The sequence below is a fragment of the Mixophyes fleayi genome, chromosome 1 (genome assembly GCF_038048845.1).
Source record: "Mixophyes fleayi isolate aMixFle1 chromosome 1, aMixFle1.hap1, whole genome shotgun sequence".
Lineage (NCBI taxonomy): Eukaryota > Metazoa > Chordata > Amphibia > Anura > Limnodynastidae > Mixophyes > Mixophyes fleayi.
Genome location: NC_134402.1, coordinates 148,160,404 through 148,182,719, shown reverse-complemented (window position 1 = coordinate 148,182,719; position 22,316 = coordinate 148,160,404). Strand labels below are relative to the sequence as shown.

Below are 22,316 nucleotides of genomic sequence, written 5' to 3'. Positions count from 1 at the left end.
AACTGTTCTTAATTGCAGTTGAGGTTGCTGTATATAGGGACTCACACTTATTAATATAATAATAATAGTTAGAGCATATATAATATATACTAATAATATACATTATTTACTCACAATGCTTATAGCAAACTCAACTTTAAATAAAGCCATGTGTACAGCACCCATATATGCCCCCAAAAGCCCATACATTGCAATTCAACAAAAATATCTGTTAACCTGTAATTCAACTGAATAATAATAACATGCACAACAACTACTCATACACATGATTACAACACACCAGAAAAACCCTTGGCATATGGAAATGTTTTACATGGTTAAACTGCCAAACATCATTAAGGGTTATTTCCTTTGGCTTGCCCCCCTTTACTAGAGAACACTGAACAGTTATTGGATGAGACACAGCCTATATTACATTCTAAGGGATCTTTGTGGAAGTATTTTCAAAACATTTAGAGGCTGTTAAAGTCAAATGTTCTTACTAGTTTAAATCATGCAAAATCCATCTGTCGCACAGTTCATAACCTGCAGTAGCATTTCTTATTATTATATGTAAGATCTCTCCAGGGGACAGATTATTATATCTTTGTAATAAGTGATTTTGTTGTACAGAACACAATGACAAGATGTTTAATTTAAAGACAATTTCTTTATAGCACGGCTGTTCCATCTGCATTTCACTGAGAATGGTTGGGAGATATCTGAAAAGAGGAAACATTCAGTGCTGTAGAGTTGTAAGAGACTCTCAACCAATCAAAAGCCCCCCTAAATTGTACTGACCTTTAAAACCTCTCCCAGCAATTTACATTTACTGAATGAGGGGTTCACAAAAAGTTGCATTGTTGTCCTATTAATCGGATATCTATATTTCTTCAATGTGGTTATAGACAGATGCAATTTTAATCGTGCAATAGAAATCCTTTTGTGTAGCTATGTGCTACTGTAATTTATATAACTTCTGTAACCAGTGGTTTTATGGACCAGAAGCTATTTTGATGGTTTGTTAGTCTATTCTTTACACATATAATTTAGATTATTATGCTAGAAATCTTTACGCATGAATGACTGCATTTAGTAGATGGATAGATATGAGAAAGCCTCTTAATGGCATACTTGTGAAACATTCCAACAATGGAGCAGTGTTACTGCAGGCCTGGATCTCTTGGTTTTTTTTCTTGCATTGCTTCCCAGTGGATTGCAGTTAACCTCATTCCAAGCAGCTAAGTTATTTTCTTTCATTCACTAAGCTTTCCAATGTAAACATGTATGCTGGCGCTTCCAAAAAGACGAATCAACGCATTACATGATTCAAACCCATTACAGGAACTCCTTAAATCACCCAAACAGAATCACTTAATAAAGCTTTATGTGATGCAGGCCTTTTATTTTCCTGTAATGTTGACTAATCTTCAAGCGTTTCCTTTAGTTTTATCTAGTACATCTGTAAAGATGGGAAATGACTTATGTTAATACTTTCAAATATTTTTCACACCTAGGAAGACATAGGACAGGATGTATGATCCCAGAGTGCTTAATAGGAAAAAAAATAGAAGTATTGCCTCTGTGGTTGAACACCTGATGGGCTTGAAATTCCAAATTGCATAGAAGAAAATATAGCGTTAATGTCCACCTTCCGCTCATTCAACTAATAATTCTTCATTTATAGTACAGGGCTATGAGAGTCAGATGTACAATATTGGTTTATTTAGGCACACAATTTTGACAACCTTATATCAGCCATACAAACATAATAGGCCTGAGTCATTGAGGAGAGTAAAGCAAAAAAGGAGTAATTTTGCACCTTGACAAAACCATGTTGCTTTGGAGGGGGGGTAAATTTAAAATGTGGGGTAGGGCTTGTCCTAGATCAACTTTAAATTTTAGTGTAACAATAAAGCTATGAAGTATTTGTGTGCTACATGAAAAAATAGCCAATATTTAATTTATATGCAAAATAATAAAGTAATTTGCACCCCTTGTATTGTAACATGGTTTTGTCCAGGATGAAATTTTCTCCTTTTTTTGCCTTGCTCTCCTTAATGACTCAAATCTAATATGTTTTGTATCCTTGCTGCCCCAGTCACAGTACTGAATATTGTAGCTCTATTGCACAATTTTATAACCTGCTCAAATAAATAATATTCCAAAATCCAATTAATTTAACATTACCCACATTAACTAAACTCCCGCATTTATTTTTTTGCTAAAAACTATTTGCTGTGTTTAGAGAAATTGCTGCCTGTCATCTACTGTAGACACAGGCCTGCTAACCTAGGATATAATTTATCAAATAAATGGAAATACTGCACCTACCAACATTTTAAAAAGCCAAAGAGGTACTGTAGAAGACCCCTATAGTTTTGCTGATAGTAGCAGATGCCCCTCCCCCCCAGCACAGCCGGTCTCGGGCTCCAAGGAGTGGGGTTCAAATAGCAAAACTGCAGTTGCATATGGAGATTCAGCCCATAATGTTGCAAAGATTAAATGCAATATCCCACAGTTGTTGCATGTCTTGGGCTCCACAAATTCAAAGTTCAAAAACAGGTTCAATGGCAAAACAAAACATTACCCATACTAAATAGATAATTATGCATAATAGCTCCGTGACAAACATTTTTGCAACCATTGAATATTGAATATTAGATATATTTTGCAGAATGTAATATAAGTGATTTCACAGAGTAATTAATCAGAAAATAATGCAGCATGACACAACACATATCACCCAGTACACAATAATCGGTTCCCAAGTTTAGAAATGGATGAATCTTGACAAAATGAATCAATGGATAAATGAACAAAAATCCTTTAATATGAACTAATTCAGCTCAGGTTATAGATATTGGTACATAATGGGCAAAAATGGAGCAGACCGTATTGTACCTTGTGAAACTGGCCATGTTGGAAGATATGAAAAGACACCCCCCATCACTTAGAATATCATCTCATAGAATTGTTAATACTTATTGTACATAACTAGCACAGGCTGACAAGAAGGCATTATACCATAAATCCTACCCAGATGAGGTTATCTTTTTAACAAGAGTGGGAGGAAGGGAGGAAAGAGAAATGGTTAATGCAATATTAGTGGGAACAGCTGATTCCAATTTGGATTTTAGTAATCAAATAGTTACACCATGTTGTAACGCAGCGTAGTTTACATTTCACAACCATTGTCATGATGGAAGATACTAATCTAATTATTTGTTAATGGCACATCCCTTCTTACTGTGAAATTAAATTAAAGAGTGGATGTTTTCTTAGGTCAAACATAGTTTATTGATTTTAAAATTGTTTCTCTCTTGATTTAATACTTATCACTGAAGCAATCATTTGTTTAGCTTTAATTATTTGCTACATAATTTGTTTTAATCTGGGGATATATCTGGGGATATATATATATATATACACACACACACACACACACACACACACACACACACACACACACACACACACACACACACACATACATACATACATACATACATGCACACAGTGGTCAGTGGTGGAACTATGCTAGTATTCGGTGACATACTATAATGCCATTTTTACTACTGCCTTCATTGTGAAACTATAACATTCCTTTCACCTGCATTTTCTAAATCTCCACTTTGACCACCGAGTGCGTGTGCGCGTGTGTAATATCTAATGACGCGATTTTGCGTCAGTAAGCCCCGCCCCTGCTATGAATTGCCATGAATTTTGGCATTTCCTAGCAGGGGTTGGGTCTATGGTCCCTACACTCCCTTATACACTCTGTCACATGACTCTCCCGTATAATCCATCTATCTATCTATCTTTATATACATATATATACAAATGTGTGTGTGTATATATATATATATATATATATATATATATATATATATATATCTATATATCTATCTATCTATCTATCTATATCTATATATATATATATATATATATATATATATATATATATATATATATATATATATATATAAATATATATATATATACTTAATTTTTTTTTTTGTGTGTGTGGAAAACAGATCCCTTGGCAAACACAACGTAAGTAGGCGCCACCACTTAAGGAAAATTAACATGAAAATACAATGTCTAACTACACAGCAGTCTGTAAATTTGAATAGAATTTAACAGTCTAGGTAATTAGACATTTTTTTCAATGTACATATGTTTTGTTATGCTCTATTCAGTGTGTCTTTATGTTAAGCAATTTGTTTAATTTGCTACTAAATGTGCAGAATACATAATAATAAAACATAATACAAATGAGTGAATAGTAGCAGAATAATGTAATCAAAATAATGTGGTTTTTTTAAATAAAGTAATAAATGATGAAGCGAAGAGTTAAGGAGACAATACATGTCATTTTTTTGGACTCACTATCAAGCATTTACATCACTGTACAGATGACAAACTAAGAAATATAGTTTAGACTGAGCATTGACTAATCACAATTTCCCCAGCGTATATATTTATAGATTTCATATACAGTTTTATGTTATTTGTTCTAAAACTGTGCTTTAAGAATCAGTGTACCCTGGGTAAAAATCCCATTTTTGGGCCCCCATAACCTTTTACACCCAAAAAACCCACAAAGTGTAACCTGTAGCTGTGACCCAAAAATAGAGCATATCGAGCAACTAAACTGAGATATGAGGCTTTTCTCTTTAATGCAAGTGTCCTCTTGCATCCGTAGGACAGCAAGAGACTGACAAGGAAATGTTTATGGTGTCTCATAGGAAATCTAATAAAGGCTTCTCCCCTTCAAACAGCACTAGGTTTGGCTAAGCTGTTTGAGAGTTGGTACATACCTTTTTTTAAATAAAATGTAATTATTTTTTTTACTTCTTTTTATAATACAGCAAGGTCTGTTGCACCAGGAGAAAGCACCCGCTAAAGATACGTCTCCTAGAGACCTATCTGCAGCTGCTTTCAACTCAGCAGAACATATAAAGTGCATGAACACGTCTTTACATTGCTAGGCTCGCCCACTACCTTGCCCGTTCCACCTCTCTAAGTGAGAGAGGTGAATCTCAGTCGGAGTGCGAGCTGAGATGGATCCTTGGCTAAAAATGCTTTTTGCGCTGATCCGTTGAACTTGCATCCGACTCTACAGGAGGCCCACTGTGTGGAAAGGTGAGCATATCAGGCAGAACTAACATGTGTACTGAAGGTCCGTTTGGGCTTTCAGCTAAAAATGGTGCTTCACCGAGCATGTGCTGGACCCTTTGCATGCTCAGGATACCAGAGTGGGGACTTCCAAAGCAGACGGATCAGCATCAACAGCCCTTTCCTTTACATTTTGTGGGGTGATTGAGAATTGTGGCCCAATGATCAACATTTTAAATGATTTTAAAAAGACTGGTGTTTTTATTCTCCATATTTACGTCTTGCTGGACAAGCAGATGAAAGGATCTATGTGCAAGTCTAATAAGCATATGAAGCAAATTCATCCTCTGTAAAGGAAATGATTTGCTTATAGCTGATAACCTAAACAAAAACAGTTACTTTTATATAAAGTGTAAAAGAAAATAAATGTGTGATTTTCAATTGATACTAGTATAGAACATGACCCCATTTGAAAATAATTTTCGCAATGTTACTATTGTAACATGCCCACAAACAGAACACAAGGGATTTAAACCATAATAAACACATATTCTTTGATGTAGAATCACTTTCTGCTGTATAACTATTTGCAGGAAAACAGTTGGTAACTTTCTAGGGCTTATCTCTATGGAATTTAGGTAGGAAATCATGTTATAAACGGAATGCCAAGTACAGGCTACATTTTCAGTCAATTTAAATGCACAAATCTTTCATCTGCAAAAATAACTCTAAAAGCAATGAATCATGGGATTTTGTGCTCCATTGCTGCTTGATAGTTTTGTCAGCAGGTTTCAACACATGACAATAAAGGGAGCACCATTAATATACCTCTGAGACTGATGAGCAAGATGAAATGCATAGAGGGTATCAGTTTTTGGGTGCACATTTGGCTTTTAAATTATTTGTCAAAACTAGAAACCTGATAACCATTCAATGTTTAGTCAGAGCTTTTAAACATTTGCTGCTCACTTCATAGAACAATCCATTCTGCTCTCTCAGGGAGGGGGTGGTGAAAGAAGTGAGATGCCACATTCTTATAAATAACGTAGAGTACGTTCACACAACTGGACGACGGCTTTAGTAAAATGGGTCAAACTCACGCAAACTCAGTCATCGCCTGTTTTTTTTCTTCTGGACACTGTTTATTTTGTTTTGTTTTTTAAACAAATGTTTATTGACGGTCAGGTAACATACACAGTGAAAATTAAGTATATTTTACATCATGTAGAGTGCATTAGTTAAAGAACACTCCGTATGCTAGAGAGAACAGAAGTCAGATTCTATTCATGATATAGAAAAAGGACGACCGGCAATTTTTATTTCTATTAAGAAAAAAACGAAACAAGAAACAGAAAAGAGAAAGAGAAAGATAGGAAATGAAAGAGATAGGCAGAAGGGTGGTATGGCACTGACCACCCCAGGGTTAGCGGGGTAGAAAACATAGATGGGGAGGGGGGGGGGGAGTGTGACCTAAGAAAAGGGGGAGCGGTACTAGAAGTAGAACATCCATGGATCCCAAACTTTGTTAAAGGTTTTGGAGGAGATATGTATAATGCTGGTCATGTACTCCATGCGGTGGGTACAGTCACCATCTTTTTATAAAGCTCACAGTCTATGACGAGTGCAGGGTGCATTGCTCCAATAACATCACAGCATAATTGTCATCTATGCATGAAGATTTTATGATCAGAGCATTGTGTTTCTTGTGTTTGAAATAAATCAGCATTTAGTATATAGACAGGGAATAATGGCTAGGACTGTATTGTTCATGAAATAAAGGAGAAATACAGTGACTATATTTTATTAATTTGTACATCCATATGTCACATATCAATCTATTATTATTACCATTTATTTATATAGCGCCACTAATTCCGCAGCGCTGTACAGAGAACTCACTCACATCAGTCTCTGCCCCATTGGGGCTTACAGTCTAAATTCCATAACACACACACACACACACACACACAGAGACTTGGGTCAATTTGTTAATAGCCAATTAACCTATCAGTATGCTTTTGGAGTGTGGGAGGAAATCGGAGCACCCGGCGGAAACCCACACAAACACATGGTCGGGAATCGAACTCATGACCCTAGTGCTGTAAGGCAGAAGTGCTAACCACTTAGCCACCATTCTGCCCAATCTATTAGAAGCACTAAAGTTGTGAGTGATGTGTAGTGTGTCCATTCCATGTTCATGCACTAATGAAAGGTACATTTATATACCATCCTATGTAGCACAAACTTTAATTGCCACCTTGGGAACTTGTGCCTTTTTTCTTCCAAAAACTATATAACCAAGAACTTATCTTACATACTATCAGCTTTTTTAACTGGAAATTTGTAGCTAATTTACTAGAGAACTGGTGAACATTCTCTTGTCCCAGCTACTCCGGTAATATACACTGTGTTAATATTTGTAGGATTAGACAATATGGGTAGCCCAAAGCTGCAAATACTATCTTACGGGTATACGCTATTTGTGATTATCCCCCTTATACTTGTGTCATGACGCCTACATTTATACACAATAGAATATAGCATACATGCTTAAAAAGCTTAATTACATATCCATAGTGAGGTGTCTCAAATACAGACTTAATTTATGTACATAACCTCTTTAATGAGACGTCTTATAATTTATAAGCCTTTAATAATGATTACAAATCAACACATTTTCTTCATTTTATGAGGCCCAAATAATTAATTTAATCAAGGCTGTTTAAAGCTAATGAGACTTTTTATTATACACGCTTTCTAGTACCATGTGAAATAGAGAATAGAAATAGTCTTCCTTGTAATAACCAGTGTCAACTCCTAAGGTGATCTTTCTTGCTCAGTAGATTTAATGATTCAATCTTTTTTTCACTGAATTAAAATTAAGTGCCTGGCAGTATTCATGCAAAACAATTAATGGGGGCATTTTATTGTTTGCTGTGTCCCTGTGCCAAACGACGAATGCAGTCCATTTCTCCTAATACACATTATATTTAACATGGGAGTTCTGGTCATGTTTACAGTATAAGGTGAAGCTCTGTGCGCCCTATTTAAAACTAATGGACCACTGCCGTTTGCTTTCTGTGTGATGACTACAGATTAGTTCACTCTTTTGTGAGGAAGGGTGGGCTGAGGATATTATATAGGATATTACAGGATGTACACAGCCCACACATATAGATGCACACACATTTTGATTTGACGTGTGATATGTGTATCAACATTATGTCACATAAGCACACCATCATTCACTCATTTCTCTTCAGCAGGGCCTGTAAAATGTTCCCTGACCTTGCTAGATTTTTTTTCTAGTCGGGAAGCAGTAAATGAGTTGTTGTACTTTCTCTGAAGGCTCAAATGGTACTAAGCGTTCTTCAGCAGACTAACAATTCCATCACTGCGATTTGTTAGAATTGGTAACCGTTCCAGAATCTCAGAGCTGAAGAAGACAAAGTGTAACGCTTATTACAGTTAATAAGAAGTCATTTTAAATCTAACCACAAACATCACAATCTGATCATTTAGTCAGATCACTGTTTAATTCAATCTTTAAAGAATTGACGTGTGTAATAAAAAATCCATGTAGGTAGCTAAATTAATTACTAATCAGAACAAATTTTTTAGAAAATTTGAATCCCAAAGGTTTGAATTAAAACTGATTAAAGTATATGTAATTATAATTGTACAATTAAAGTCCAACAATCCTACCACTGAAATATATTGTGCAAATGTCTTTTTGCTCTGCTAGATGAAAAGCAAAATGTATATGAAGTAGTAACCCAGCTTTTGATTTTATGATCAGATTAAAAACAGATACAAATTATTATATTGTAAAGTAAGTGTCTCAATTGTGCATAGATGTGGTTACAAAGATATGTAACAGTTTGATCTTGAAGTGTGTAAGGCCAACCAGAGAGCTTTTGAAAAGGAGATAATGATTTGCGCAATAGCTATATCAGATGCATGTGTAAAAGATACATAAATTACTATATAAATAGGAAAAAATAAGTATATTCTATGTGGGATTGTTGGTTTAAGGAAAATATTAATAATATTAATTAATAGTATTAATAAACAAATCTCTTATACTGCTCTAAACCTTCTACAACCTGAATTAGCACATAGAGCAGAAATGACTGCATTATAGCTCCACAGCATCACTCCAGCTATATGTATGGTGACACTAGCCTGGTTATTTCTGTAGCTGAGTGGAACTGCTAAAGTTTGGCAACGCAAACTGAAAAAAAGAAAAACAAACTCTAAAGTTTAGAAATCTTCTTTCCTTTCAACAAAATCATTTTCAGCAATAAGTTGGTTTAGATTTTACTTGAAGCAGTTTTGCCATATAATCCATTTTGGTAGTATACTACAATTGTGTTCTTATTTCTTGTGGTATAATCAACATGAAAGGCATAACTACGGAGCAGATTAGCTACGGTACTTGAAAGATTTGCCTTGGTTCATATGATATCTTAAGTGGAATGCGGTATAACTAACTTCTGTAGGAAAATACAAACATAAATCAGTTTACTTTTACTAAAATAATGTTTATATGAAGACTATGCTGTTACTGAACTCAATCTTCCAGGATTCCAAGATCCTTTTTTGTAGATTTACTAAACTTCTAAAAAGTGGAGGTGTTGCCCATAGCAACAAATTTAAATTCTAACTTCAATTTTTGGCATTTACTAGATAAATAATAGCTAAACCTTGATTGTTACGGGCAACACATCCACTTTTCATGTTTGCAAATTTTAGTAAATCTAACCTTTGGGGGTATATTTACTAAGCTGCAGGTTTGAAAAAAAATGGAGATGTTGCCTATAGCAACCAATCAGATTCTAGCTGTCATTTTGTAGAATGTACTAAATAAACGATAACTAGAATCTGATTGGTTGCTATAGGCATCATCCCCACTTTTTCAAACCCGCAGTTTAGTAAATATACCCCTTAATGTCTTTAAATTACTATTTTGTCATCAGGACACTTCAGCAACAGGTAGTTATGCCAAAGATGGAAATAATTAAATAATGAATTAAAGAATCCTTTAAGAAGAGAAGCAAAGAAACAAAATAAAGTAACCAGAAATAAACATGAAGATGAAGTCATTAGAATTAAGTTAGGTGTTTACAGTTACTAGTCCTAACCTTGGTAGAGTTGTCTCCTGGCAAACACTTACTTAAAAAATATACATATTATTAATAACATTGTAATGACAATGGAAATAATTTGCAAATATTTCCATATATGTGAAACACTGCTTATACATTACTAATCAGAACCAGCACCCCCATAAATCGATGAATGTGTATATCTACCTCCATGCCATTACTATCAGTTATTTTACTCCTTGTCTGCATTTTTTAAAAAGGCAAGTAAAGCCAATTTTTAATATTAAAGAAAAACGCCACCCAAAGACCTGCGCTTCTCTACTATGTACTACCAATCAAACGCGTTTAAAATTATTATGCCTTGGTTGGGCGGGGCTTGATTATGCAAATTACATCATCATAGTGCCAGTTGCCCTTTGGTCTAAAAAAAAAAGACAAGTCTTAGTAAAAGTTAGGATTTAATGGTTATCTAGGAAATCTCACCAACAGTTGATTTAAAGGTTTAGGTAGAATTTATCTTTAACACATATGAAATTCTGTTTAAAGCAACCTAAGTAATGTATCTGGAATAACTGATGTGTATATGCTAAGCTAAATCTTTCCAGTATGCTGACGGTCCTTTCCTTTTAGAGAAACAGACATTGCTTAGGAGAGTGGTGCCTTTCTATCTTGCAGACAGTACTAAACTAGAGTTTGGTTATTGGCTAGCAAGTCTCCAAGGTAATATAAATGCTTAGTACAAGCTGCAGATTGGATTCATATGCAGGGTACAGCATTTACAGTGGATTCATACACAGGGCCAATAATATCATGTTATGCTTTGCATTTAACTTTTTTAGTCTGCACTAGATACTATTTGGACAGTCAGTGGCATTTATGAATATTGGTACACGGGAAAAAGTGGCATAACCCACAGCAATCAATCAGATGCTTGGTTTGATTTTTTAAACTGTACCAGAACATAGAAAGAATTTAAAGGACAATTATAATGTATTTAGTTGCTTTTGGTTAAAGCATCATTTTTCTGTGCACTGGTTTTTGTACGTGTCCAAGGGGTATATTTACTAAGCTGCGGGATTGAAAAAGTGGAGATGTTGCCTATAGCAACCAATCAGATTCTAGCTGTCATTTCCTAGAATGTACTAAATAAATGATAGCTAGAATCTGATTGGTTGCTATAGGAAACATCTCCACTTTTTCAAACCCGCAGTTTAGTAAATATACCCTCAAAAAACATGAGATGTGACTTCATATACCTGTAATAGAGGTAGGATAAACTGTTTGATTCCTCTTTTCTTTTGTAACAGAGCTACAGTTGAAAATAAGTGCAATACCAAATATCCATATGATTTTTTTTTTGCTATATATATTTCAATATTTGGGTTTAGTCACATGCACGGTGGCTTAATGGTTAGCACTTCTGTCTCACAGCACTGGGGTGACGAGTTCAATTCCCAACCATGGCCTTATCTGTGTGGAGTTTGTATGTTCTCCCTGTGTTTGCGTGGGTTTCGTCTGGGTGCTCCGGTTTCCTCCCACACTCCAAAAACATACTAATAGGTTAATTGGCTGCTATTAAATTGCCCTTAGTCTCTCTCTGTCTTTGTGTGTGTATGTTAGGGGATTTAGACTGTAAGCTCCATTGGGGCAGGGACTGATTTGAATGAGTACAGCGCTGCGCAATTAGTGGCGCTATATAAATAAATGGTGATGATGATGTGAAACTGTTATGCCGTATATATGAAGCAAACAATTTCTGAGCTCACAGCTGTAGCAAGCTGGTCAGCTGATATGGTGTCCAGGAAATAAATCTTTATATGCAATTCTTCATTAACGTCCTGTGAAATAATTTATGTGTTTGAAGTCTTGTGCCATCAATTACTGACAAAATATGAGAGTCTGGTACAGACAAAAAAAAAATCTGATTTTCTTTCATTCAGAACATCATAAAACACAAGGAAACATGGCATACAATCCAGTACAAAGATGGCAAAACTTAAGAAAGTGTGTGCAAATATTAGCAAAACTTTTTACCCTTTTTACTGTTACTCGTTTCCACTGAATTCCCACAGCCACTTCAATAGGACCATTTGTGCTTGGTTCAATAATGGTGCCCTGAGACTACGGGGTTAAGCCAATAAAAGATGTTATGTCTTGCCTGTGTGGGGTTAGAGAACAAGCATTCATTACTGCACAATTATTGTTCAAACAATGCATTATGTCCCTGTTATGCCCATTCTTCATCTCTGACGGACTACAAACACGCATTCATTTGCATGCCGCTTAAAACACTGCCTTAATGCAGCCTTGTGAGTTTGCAGTGATCTGCAGCTCAGTGCTTTATTGACTGATACACCCGAGACACTTCAGTGCTAGATCTACAAATAAAATGGTCCTTTTTTTAACGCTGAGATAATTAAGTCTTTCTGAAACAAGAAACGTGTAGGCACTTAATTAAAAGTGTATCCCCAAAAGATTGCACTATTCTCATATTATAATTCACATTTTCTGCATCAAGTACTTTCAAGATGCTGATTTACCCTTCCCCCGCCTCCCCTCTTTGTAGGGATATAACAGTATAACATACAGCTGTGTTTGCCATTTGCTTTAGCTAAAAGGTACCTACAATATCATAATGTCTGCTCATTCATCTAAGTCAGCGATGGGCAACCTGATACACTTCAGGAGCTGCCCTCTGACCTTCAAAAAGGCCTCACATTAACCTTAATCTCAGCAATAAGCTAAAAAAATAGATTTATTCAAAGAAATAGACAGCTATCTGTAAAACCATCAGTAATCATTTTAAACAAGAGTTACCAGCTATACCTGTCAATAAAGAAAGAGCTCTGGGCCTCAGACGAAGGCTCAGAAGGATGCGTGCTCCATCTAACACAGTAGATAACATACAATGTAAGATTAGGAAAATTATATACCTGGTGGGAAATAAGGGTGGCACTATATATCTATAATATAAATGTCTAGTGGTGTGTGTTAGTCTGTCTGTGTGTGTGTGGAAAAAATAAAACCAAGCTGCAGCGCCACCTGCTGGGCGGAGTTATACACTGACCCACTAAATTCTTAGTGTGTGTGGGAAAAAAATTCAGAAAGGGCTGAAATTTGGTATACTAAGATGTTTTTAATTTGTTAATTTAATTTGTTAATTGTTAAAAGTGTTTATAAAGATTTTAAAAAAAAATATATATATTTCTTGAAGAAGAAGTGACAGTTGGGAGTGGTTGGTGGTTGCCGGGGGTGACAGTGGGGAGTGGTTGGTGGTTGAGGCCTGAGCTATGGCCCAAATGCATGACAAGAACCTTTTTAACACCTTAAGTAGCTTGATTTGACTAGAATGCATGAGTATCATGCACGGGCAACGTACAAGACCTTCAATACAAAATATAAACCATCTGTGTATGAATTTATTGTTAATAATAATAATAATAATAATAATAATAATAATAATAATAATCATTTTGATAGGCCCATACTGTGTGATGATTGGCCAACTTAGCAAAACAATTACCAAATTGATTAAATAGATGCTGATATATTGTCTGCTTAAGTCTTCTGGTCCTCGTATCAAACACCCATGGCCAATGCCAATAAGCCATAGTGGAGGTCATTTTTCTTGCACCAATTGATTTGTTCAGTCCTGAAGATCCATGGTATTGGATGGTTATTATGCCAATCAATGCTTTTCTGGATGAGATATTTGAGACATACTACATGTTAATTGCATCAAGCTAAATTTGTTTTGAGGAGCGTTGGATACATATTAGAAGGTTGTTACATCAATATTTGTTTTAGAAAGGTTTAGTGCATTCAAGTTGAAAAAAATGAACTATATTTACAGAGTAACAGTTACATGGATGATGGTTTACAGGCTTTTATCACACGGCTTGTGCTTTTAAACATGTGGTTTATTTTTATGTTAGGAAGCTTTGCAATTTCTGCCAACATGCCTAGATCCACCAACGTTAAATCTAAGGAAAAAATATAAAATAGTAAGATCAAAATCATATTCAAACCTAAAACGTCTCAAGAAGCTGGATAAAACTTTCCTGGAAATGTTGATCTTATTACATCCTTATTATGAACTTTAAAGCCATGGCAGTCTCCCTGGATCTACAGAAAACTGGTCAATCCCCTGCAGCAGTTTAGGCAGCCTCAAAATCAACAACTGCCCTGTCACCTGCTTCTGATCTCTCTTTCTCCATGTGGTCTGGAGAGCTTTGCTGCGCTGGTTCAAACCCAGCCAAAGTAACTGTCTGCTTTTAATTGCCTGGTCTATGCTCCCCTAACCCCATCAAGGGTTACCCTTAGCCTCAAGCACTAATACAGAACTAGTAGCAAGCAATCTAACTCCTGTTTCTTCAGCCAGCTTTACAGCGTTGGCTGCATTACAATGGTATCTGTTCAGGGAGGTGTATGTATAATGAACACAATCCCCCCTATGTTTTTATGCTGCAGTGTAATATATTTTAGAAACATTATTGCAGCTTGCATGAATGCAAATGAATAAAAATAGGTGTTGTTAAGGGAGGCTTGAAATCCCATGCATAATTGAAAGACTGAAGGATGTATTTATTGTGGATGTGATAAGGGAATAGCTCCTTTTCTACTTTAATACAGGACATCATTTAAGATCTACTTGCTGAGACTGCTAATGAAAAGCACACAGTGCCGCTTTATGTGCCAAGTTCATAACTGCAGACGTCAATACAATTGCAGACCTCTCCAAGTGTCACCCCCTTCCTGGTACGTTGTCATCTATGATGGACAAGGTAATGCCTGCCCACTTCGCTTACCCACAGATGTGTCCAGTAAACCGCCATAATGATCAGCACTCTGACTCATGCAGTTGTCTCTATACATTGATACAGCACTGCGGTAAATAAAAATGTTAATTGCTAAGCAATTATATTATATAATGGAATGTTTTACTTGTCATCTACATGGTCTTTTAGCCAAATTACTCAACTTTTTTAATGTTCACATTTTAAATTTTTAGTGAAAATAGCACACATGAAGTACAATAATACTGAAAAATCAGCTTTTTACATTACAATAATCTTTTTTTCGTAAAGCCTAAAAATATTCACTAGCTCTGTACAGTAATGACAAAGCAGTCATCTAGGAGTATAATGTAGAGACAAGAGAAAGGAGAGCTCTGCTTATTAAAGTTTATAATCTACACATCAAAATAATTAAATGTTAAAACAGTTATTATAAAATAAACTAACCATACACTTTCTAAGCAGATCAGGACGACCACGCCCTATTTCACTAAGCATATAGTAATAAATTGTTTTATTAAGAAAGAGAACATCAGTTTACTGAAATTGTAAAGTGCTGCGGAATCTGCTGGCGCTATATAAATAAATGTTGTTGATGTTGTTATGGGCCTATTTATTAATGGCTGCATTTCCCCCTGTTATTTATCACATACTTGCCAACTCTCCCGAAATGTCCGGGAGACTCCCGCATTTTGCGAGAGTCTCCCGGACTCCCGGGCAAGTGTGCCAATCTCCCTGATCGGCAAAATTCGGTTTAAACGCCGCGATTCACCCGGAATCACAGCGTTTAGCCCCGCCCCCGCTGTAAAATGAAGCGATTTGCGTCATCACGTCAAGGGGCAGGACCAAAATGACGCGATCTCGGCGCCCCGCCCCCTGTATGCCCACGTCCCAGCCGGCATCTCCCGGAAGCCAGAAAACAAATGTTAGCAAGTATGAATTATCATCCCTTATTGCAACGATAACGGACGGGAGTGCAGGAAGTCTGCCGGAGAGGGATCCAAAGATCTCTCTCATGTGATGCTCTCCTCACCTTCAGATGGAGTTGGCCATCGGGGTCAAACACTAAAAAGCTAGGCTTTTCGGATCTTGATATATTAGCCCAAACCACAGTCCCCATTGAGAATTAGGTGACTGCTGTATTATGAGATACTTAGTCTAATGCAGGAGATATCTATGATATCTCCCATGTAAAACTTTTGTTAAACAGCTATGATACTTAAAAATGCATAAAGCATGCAGAAAAGGCCGTTCCCTATGGCTTAAGGCTTAATAAATAGGCCCTATGGTTCTATATACATAAACAAAATATAATATAAATCACAGCACGCTGCTGCTCAGTTTGACTTTTTTTTAGCATTCTATTGTAAGTTCTTCTGGAGTGTAAGTAAATGTATTCAATGTTTATATAGTTTGTGTAATCTCGTTCAAATGCCACTGTTTATAGCATGCATTATAATGTGTTATGCATGAGATTACACGAGGCTTCCAGACCATATGTGTGAAAGAGATTGCTTCATAATCTATTGTTTCCTAAAAGGTCCACAAGTAGAATCAAAAATAAAATAAACGTCATCTTTTATGTTACATGTAATGAAAACATAGATAAGAAATATAATATACAATGATGGCAGAAGACCATATTATTGCAGAGGAAATATTTTAGCAACATTCCTTAGGTTACCTTATGCGGACTTATTCTCTAAAGTAGTGTGAAGCGTAACCTCTTCTAACACTGCGTTTTAATATACATCCAGATAATATTACTTTCCGTGCTGCCTATGTCGATCAAAACACAAACGAAAGCAAAGCATGTCTGATCATGGCTCTGAGAACCTTGCCTGCCACCGTGTCAATCAGGAAAAACATTTCATATCTGTATCCAGAATGATGAAACCACCAGGGTAATATCCAAGGCAGTGCTCACTCACCCATTGCAAGCGTATCCTGCTTTCAACTAGGCTCCCTCACAAGCACAGACCACTCACCTGCTCCTGGTCAGGAATCTGTGCATGTGCTCTTCTCATATACTTGTCTGCTTAAAAACATTGTTGTGTGGCAGTAACCACCGTTTTTATTTAGCCAGCAAACAAGTCACTAGCGAAGGGCTTTAGGCCATCACCAAAATGTGCTAAGACTTAAGACTGAAACCAGTGTTAATAATGAGAATAACATTCTGTCTAATGATAAACATCCACATAAGACACCAGTTAAGTTCATTGTCAAGTTTATTATATGCTAACCTTTGTTCCTTTGTACTAATGTGGATCAATGCAATGTTTTCACAGCCATACATCTAAGGGACAGTTGATGAAAAAAAAATATTTGTGTTACTTGGTAGGAGAAAAATTAATAACAACAGATCTAGTAACGGGTGACTTAGCTGACCTAGATTGTCAGACTACCTTAATATTAAAGTCTAGTAAGGTGTAGTAACTGCCCCCGCTACAGAGGGTTTGACTTCTTTGGCCCCAGGAAACGTGTTACCTGTATATTAATAAACAAAGCTCTGTTATATTTATATATACTGTGTTGCAGAGACCATTAAATGCTGATTAATGAACTGGTAATCTGAAATCACCAAGTTACCATATATTCCTATGAGGCCTAGATACTCTCTTACTAAAACATGATTTCAAGCTTTACAATTAGATTTTCAGCACAATGACTTTATTTTCTATTTCTACATTTACCACAACTACTGTGTATGTACTGTGTACAATATAAAAGACAACGATTAAAGATACCAGCCATGAACTTACTCAACTTCAATGGAAGAAATTATTTACAGAGTAAAATCCAAATGTCTATATTAAGCCAGTTCTCTCTCTTGCTCTGTTAAACTAAGTGCAGGTTTTCGTGCGTAAACAGAATTAGCGGCAAATCAGTACCTTCCTGTATCATTGCATTCTAGCGATTGGATCCATCAATACATTTTTCCATTGTTTTGTGACAAACTCTAAAAGGTTTAGGCTGCTTAGTTCAGCTGATTAAAAAAAAAACCTAAGCATTTTTCCAGGAACTGTAAAACAGCTTCCTCCCAAGCATTAACAAATCTGCTCATCTTCATTATTTTCTGCACCATACTTCCACTCACTGGAACAACGTGGTTGTAGTCACTGTATTAAAGGGGTTTTAGCAACCGTTCCCATATATTTACCTTAAGTGTAGACTAATGCCTTCCAATGAAGCCAGACAAGAATGTACAATAAACAAGGCCCAACCCACCCTTTACGCCACCTGTGTATTTATTTGGCACAATATGCATTACTTTATTGTGTAATTACAGCTGTATAACTGAATTTATTAATTAAGTTATACAGCTGTAATTACACAATAAAGTAATAAAGATAACGACCTTCCACTCAATTTTTACATAAAGCAACCTTAGAATCTTGAGTGAGATAAGCAGTAAATTATTGCTCCATTAAATCCCAAAAAATGATTTTGATTGAAGTGCTTGAGCGTGAGGATTAAAAGATTAATCTTCTAAAAGTTTTACTGGCTACTTGCTTTAGAGATACACCTATGTTTATCATCTGCACTTTGTCTGAGACTCGCTTTAATGTCTGGAGAAGACAGTTCTTATGTGTATCTCTTTTATCTGACCTTTGTTGGCACCACGTCTGCAGATCATGACTTGTGATAAAATGGGGTTGTGTTCTGCCCTTGAGAAGAGGCAGTTACTGGCTTGACAAGAGCTTCCCATGGATCAGAGAGTCATGGGATATGAACAGTTTCACATAAGAGATAATGTAAACCATACCTTTAAGGAATAAACAAAGAAAAAGCGCAAGATCTACAATTCAGTACACCAATAACCCTTTGCACTATGGCTCTATATAAAGTCCACTAGGTTATGGTCAATGATCTCATTAGCCTTTGACTTGTTTTTCTTTTTCACAGATTTTTCTTGATTGTAAGCCACTTGGATCAAGGTTTATTTTTTACAAAGACCTTGTTACAGATCCCACCATCCATCTTCAATGAACTATAATACCCAATGTGTCGAAATTGCATTAATCATCAATAAAGAAAAGCAATGTTATGATATATACAATAGTTGTAGAATAGGTTTGCATATCTCAGTCTAACTGTAGCAAACACTAATCCTACTCTAGTTCGTTTTACAGCTTAGTGCCAAATATTATACTTTAATTCTGCATTTTCGCTCTATAAGGAGCAATCAGCTTGAGTGAAACACTTTACAACTTGTTCTAACAAGGTTGTTGAACAATAATCTACAGCTGGGGTTATGTTTTCTAGTGTACAAACAGAATAATAAAGTTGTCTCATTCCACATATGTCAAAGGACAGTCCTATTTTTTTTAACAGCTTAAAATGCAAGCTGATAGGCAAAGGTTTTACTTTGAATGACATTAAGTCATGCCTCTGGTTAAAAAAAAAGTTTGCTTTCTGATTCCCAAATAAAATCCATGAGTGCTAACATCACATCCAGAGGGGGTTTGGGTGGATATCAAATACACTTGATAAACAGCTATCAATTTAAATCCACATGCACAGGCGTAGCGGAAACATGTGCCTTGGTTCTCTTGTCTCATTCTCTTCTCAAGGTAGTAATCCCTTTATCTCTTGCCTGATTGTCTTTATTGATCTTGTTTCCCTCCAGCCCATCCTAGCTTCTCTATAGAATTTTATCTAAGGAGGAAACCTATTCGGAAATCTCATGAGCAAAACACTGGCACAGCCTTAAATCTCAGTGCACTGTTTATTATCTAGCCTCTTACTTCAATCAAACATAATACACATTGAAAACTGAAACTTAAAAAGTGCACATAAAAAACTGCTTGTAGCTGGTAGCGTATAATCTCTCTTCAACTCCTTGCTAATAATGCAGTCTAGGTTTAGTGAACAATTTCAAATGGAACAATAATCTCAAACCTACCTCTTTACTTTCTCTGGGATTTTGGAGCAGATGTATAAAACAATTGGTGCCAATCACAGTGTATATAGCATAGATTTAGCATGTCAAGACTTAAGGTATGCACACAAATTACAATCTGATTGTACAATTAGTTTGATTTTGATCAAACTGTACATAAACTGTAGAGTACGTGAAGGGCACACAATTTGATCAGAAATATAAGAAGAGACTTTATGAAGTACTGAATGTATAATTTGAAAGATGTTTCTAAAGATCAAACCCAATTGCATTGCATGTGCTATAATTGCATAATGCTCCACAATTCTCCACAATATAGTCTGTAGATCTGACAATAAAATCTTAATATATGAGGGGTAATCTTACTATCTTTTAGATGTTGTCTTGAAAAGATAAATATACACTGTGTGTGTTAACATTGTAAGTCAATAGATATGATCATAATAAAAGTAATTAATTTCAAAGCATAACGATCATAATGTATATGGGTAGCATACCTTCCTTATACCAATCTATTTACCCTGTTCCCATTCTATAACAGATCTATGGTTAGCCACAGATTTCAAAAGACCTAGTGATGTTACTACAAAGCTTAGCCCCATGTAATTAATAACAGCAACTAAGTTTAATAAAAACAATGTGCTGGTTTGGATATATAACAGGATGATTTAAAGATAAGTTTAAAAATTAGCTCACTGGTTACAGTTTTAACTAGAGACAGTTATACAAACAGGAACATCATACTGTGCATAATAAAGAGTGCATACACTTCAGCTAATTAAGTTGGTGTAAATCAGTAATCTTTGGTGCCAGAAGGGCATGGCAATGCTGTTACCCATGTATATATATATATATATATATATATATATATATATATATATATATATATATATATATAATGCATTAGTTGCATTACCAGTGTAGTCCAGTGTAATAAAAGCCTATTACAACAATTAAAGGCTAAGAACTGCAATGTGAATGAAAATAGTGCTCTGAATTATTTGCAGTGGAAACGGTTTTCACAGCATAGCGCGTAGTGTGCCTAATTACTTCCAGTACCTGGCCCGATCTATAATGAGCAGACAGGCAGACGGGCATCCAGTGTGGTACCACCCTGCACACAGAAGCCAGCTCTGCCCTCTACTCTGCACATCAGGAACTGACTGCCTCGCTTGCCTCTCGCATTTCATTCCAGTAACGAGTTCCTTTACACTCATCAATGCTAAACGTGGGGGGAAAGCTTGGAAACGCTTCACCAACTAGGCATAACATCACTTCAGACATACAAATCAAGAATTGTGGCAAAAGCTCACGCAGATTTTAGGGTAATCAACCTATCCCACATAGATTAAGAGAGAAGTGCTATTAAATCATTATATCAGGCCATAGTGCTGATACACAAGTGATAAATAATTAGAGTAGTTGGCTTATCCTCTGTCTCCCACCTGTCCAGTGAGCAAGTTCTTACCTTGAGCTGCGAAAGTACTGCTAGCGGTTAGTATAGCCAAGGCAGGTAGGAAACACATTTGCAGGATGTATCCCAGCCTTAGACCGCAGCTGGCAGTTTCCAGACCCTTCCTCATGATACTGGAAGGCACAAAAAAGCTGGCTCAGTGGATAGCTGGGCAAAACTCCACTTTCTTTAGCAGTGCGAGAGGCTGGCAATAGTTACACAGACACTTTGAAGTGCATTTATTTCCTCTTTTAAGTCACAAGGATCTCATGCCCAAATGATCATAGCATTTAGCCACCATTGACTTTTCTCCGTCTTCATTAATCCTTTTTTTGAGAAAGAAAAAAAAAAAAATGTGCAGTGTATATAAAAAAAAGCAAAAACAAAAACAAAAAAACAAAAAACAAATCCGTTGAGAAAAAAATAAAAAGGAACTCAAGCTGTAAAGATCAATGAAGAATTGCTTTAAAATCTTGCAAACAAGTATATGTGATCTTCTAAAGCACCACCAGTTATGATCCTAAAAACCCATTGAGTCAGTGAGCGCTGGCAGACTAGTAGGAGGTGAAACATTAGTATACTGGAGCTGTGTAAGACCATACGCATGTGGAAGGCAGGGGCAGAGAGAATCGGTGTCTGTCTCTGTTCTCTGTTACAAGGAGACTGTGAGAAACTCAGCTTCTGCTACCCTGCTCCCTCTTCTCGCAGCCCTACCTCCCTGGCAGTACAGAAAACATACAGCAAAAACAGACCTGGATCCCTGGATCGGGACTGAGCACTCATTCAAAGCCCTGGCAACAAAACACACATTTGTCCTTTACTGATACACTCAATTAAAAGCTCTTCTGCTGTCACAGCGCGGCAGGGAAGGTGTTACACAACAATAAATACATAACATCTAAATGAATGTTAAAATAGGAACCCCTTTCAGTCTGTTTCCTTTGCTTTTCAACGTG

The 22,316-nt window shown here is 36.2% G+C and overlaps 1 protein-coding gene across 2 annotated transcripts in view; it reads right to left on the bottom strand.

Moving 5' to 3' along the window:
- The window catches only part of UNC5C (unc-5 netrin receptor C), a 270,066-nt gene extending 248,054 nt beyond the window's left edge, over positions 1-22,012 (bottom strand). For both annotated transcript variants that reach the window (XM_075201521.1, XM_075201530.1), the window contains exon 1: positions 21,376-22,012. In XM_075201521.1, coding sequence (XP_075057622.1) covers positions 21,376-21,490 — 115 coding nt within the window. In that variant the 5' untranslated portion in view covers positions 21,491-22,012. The remainder of the gene's footprint in view (positions 1-21,375) is intronic.
- Positions 22,013-22,316: the final 304 nt, after the last annotated feature.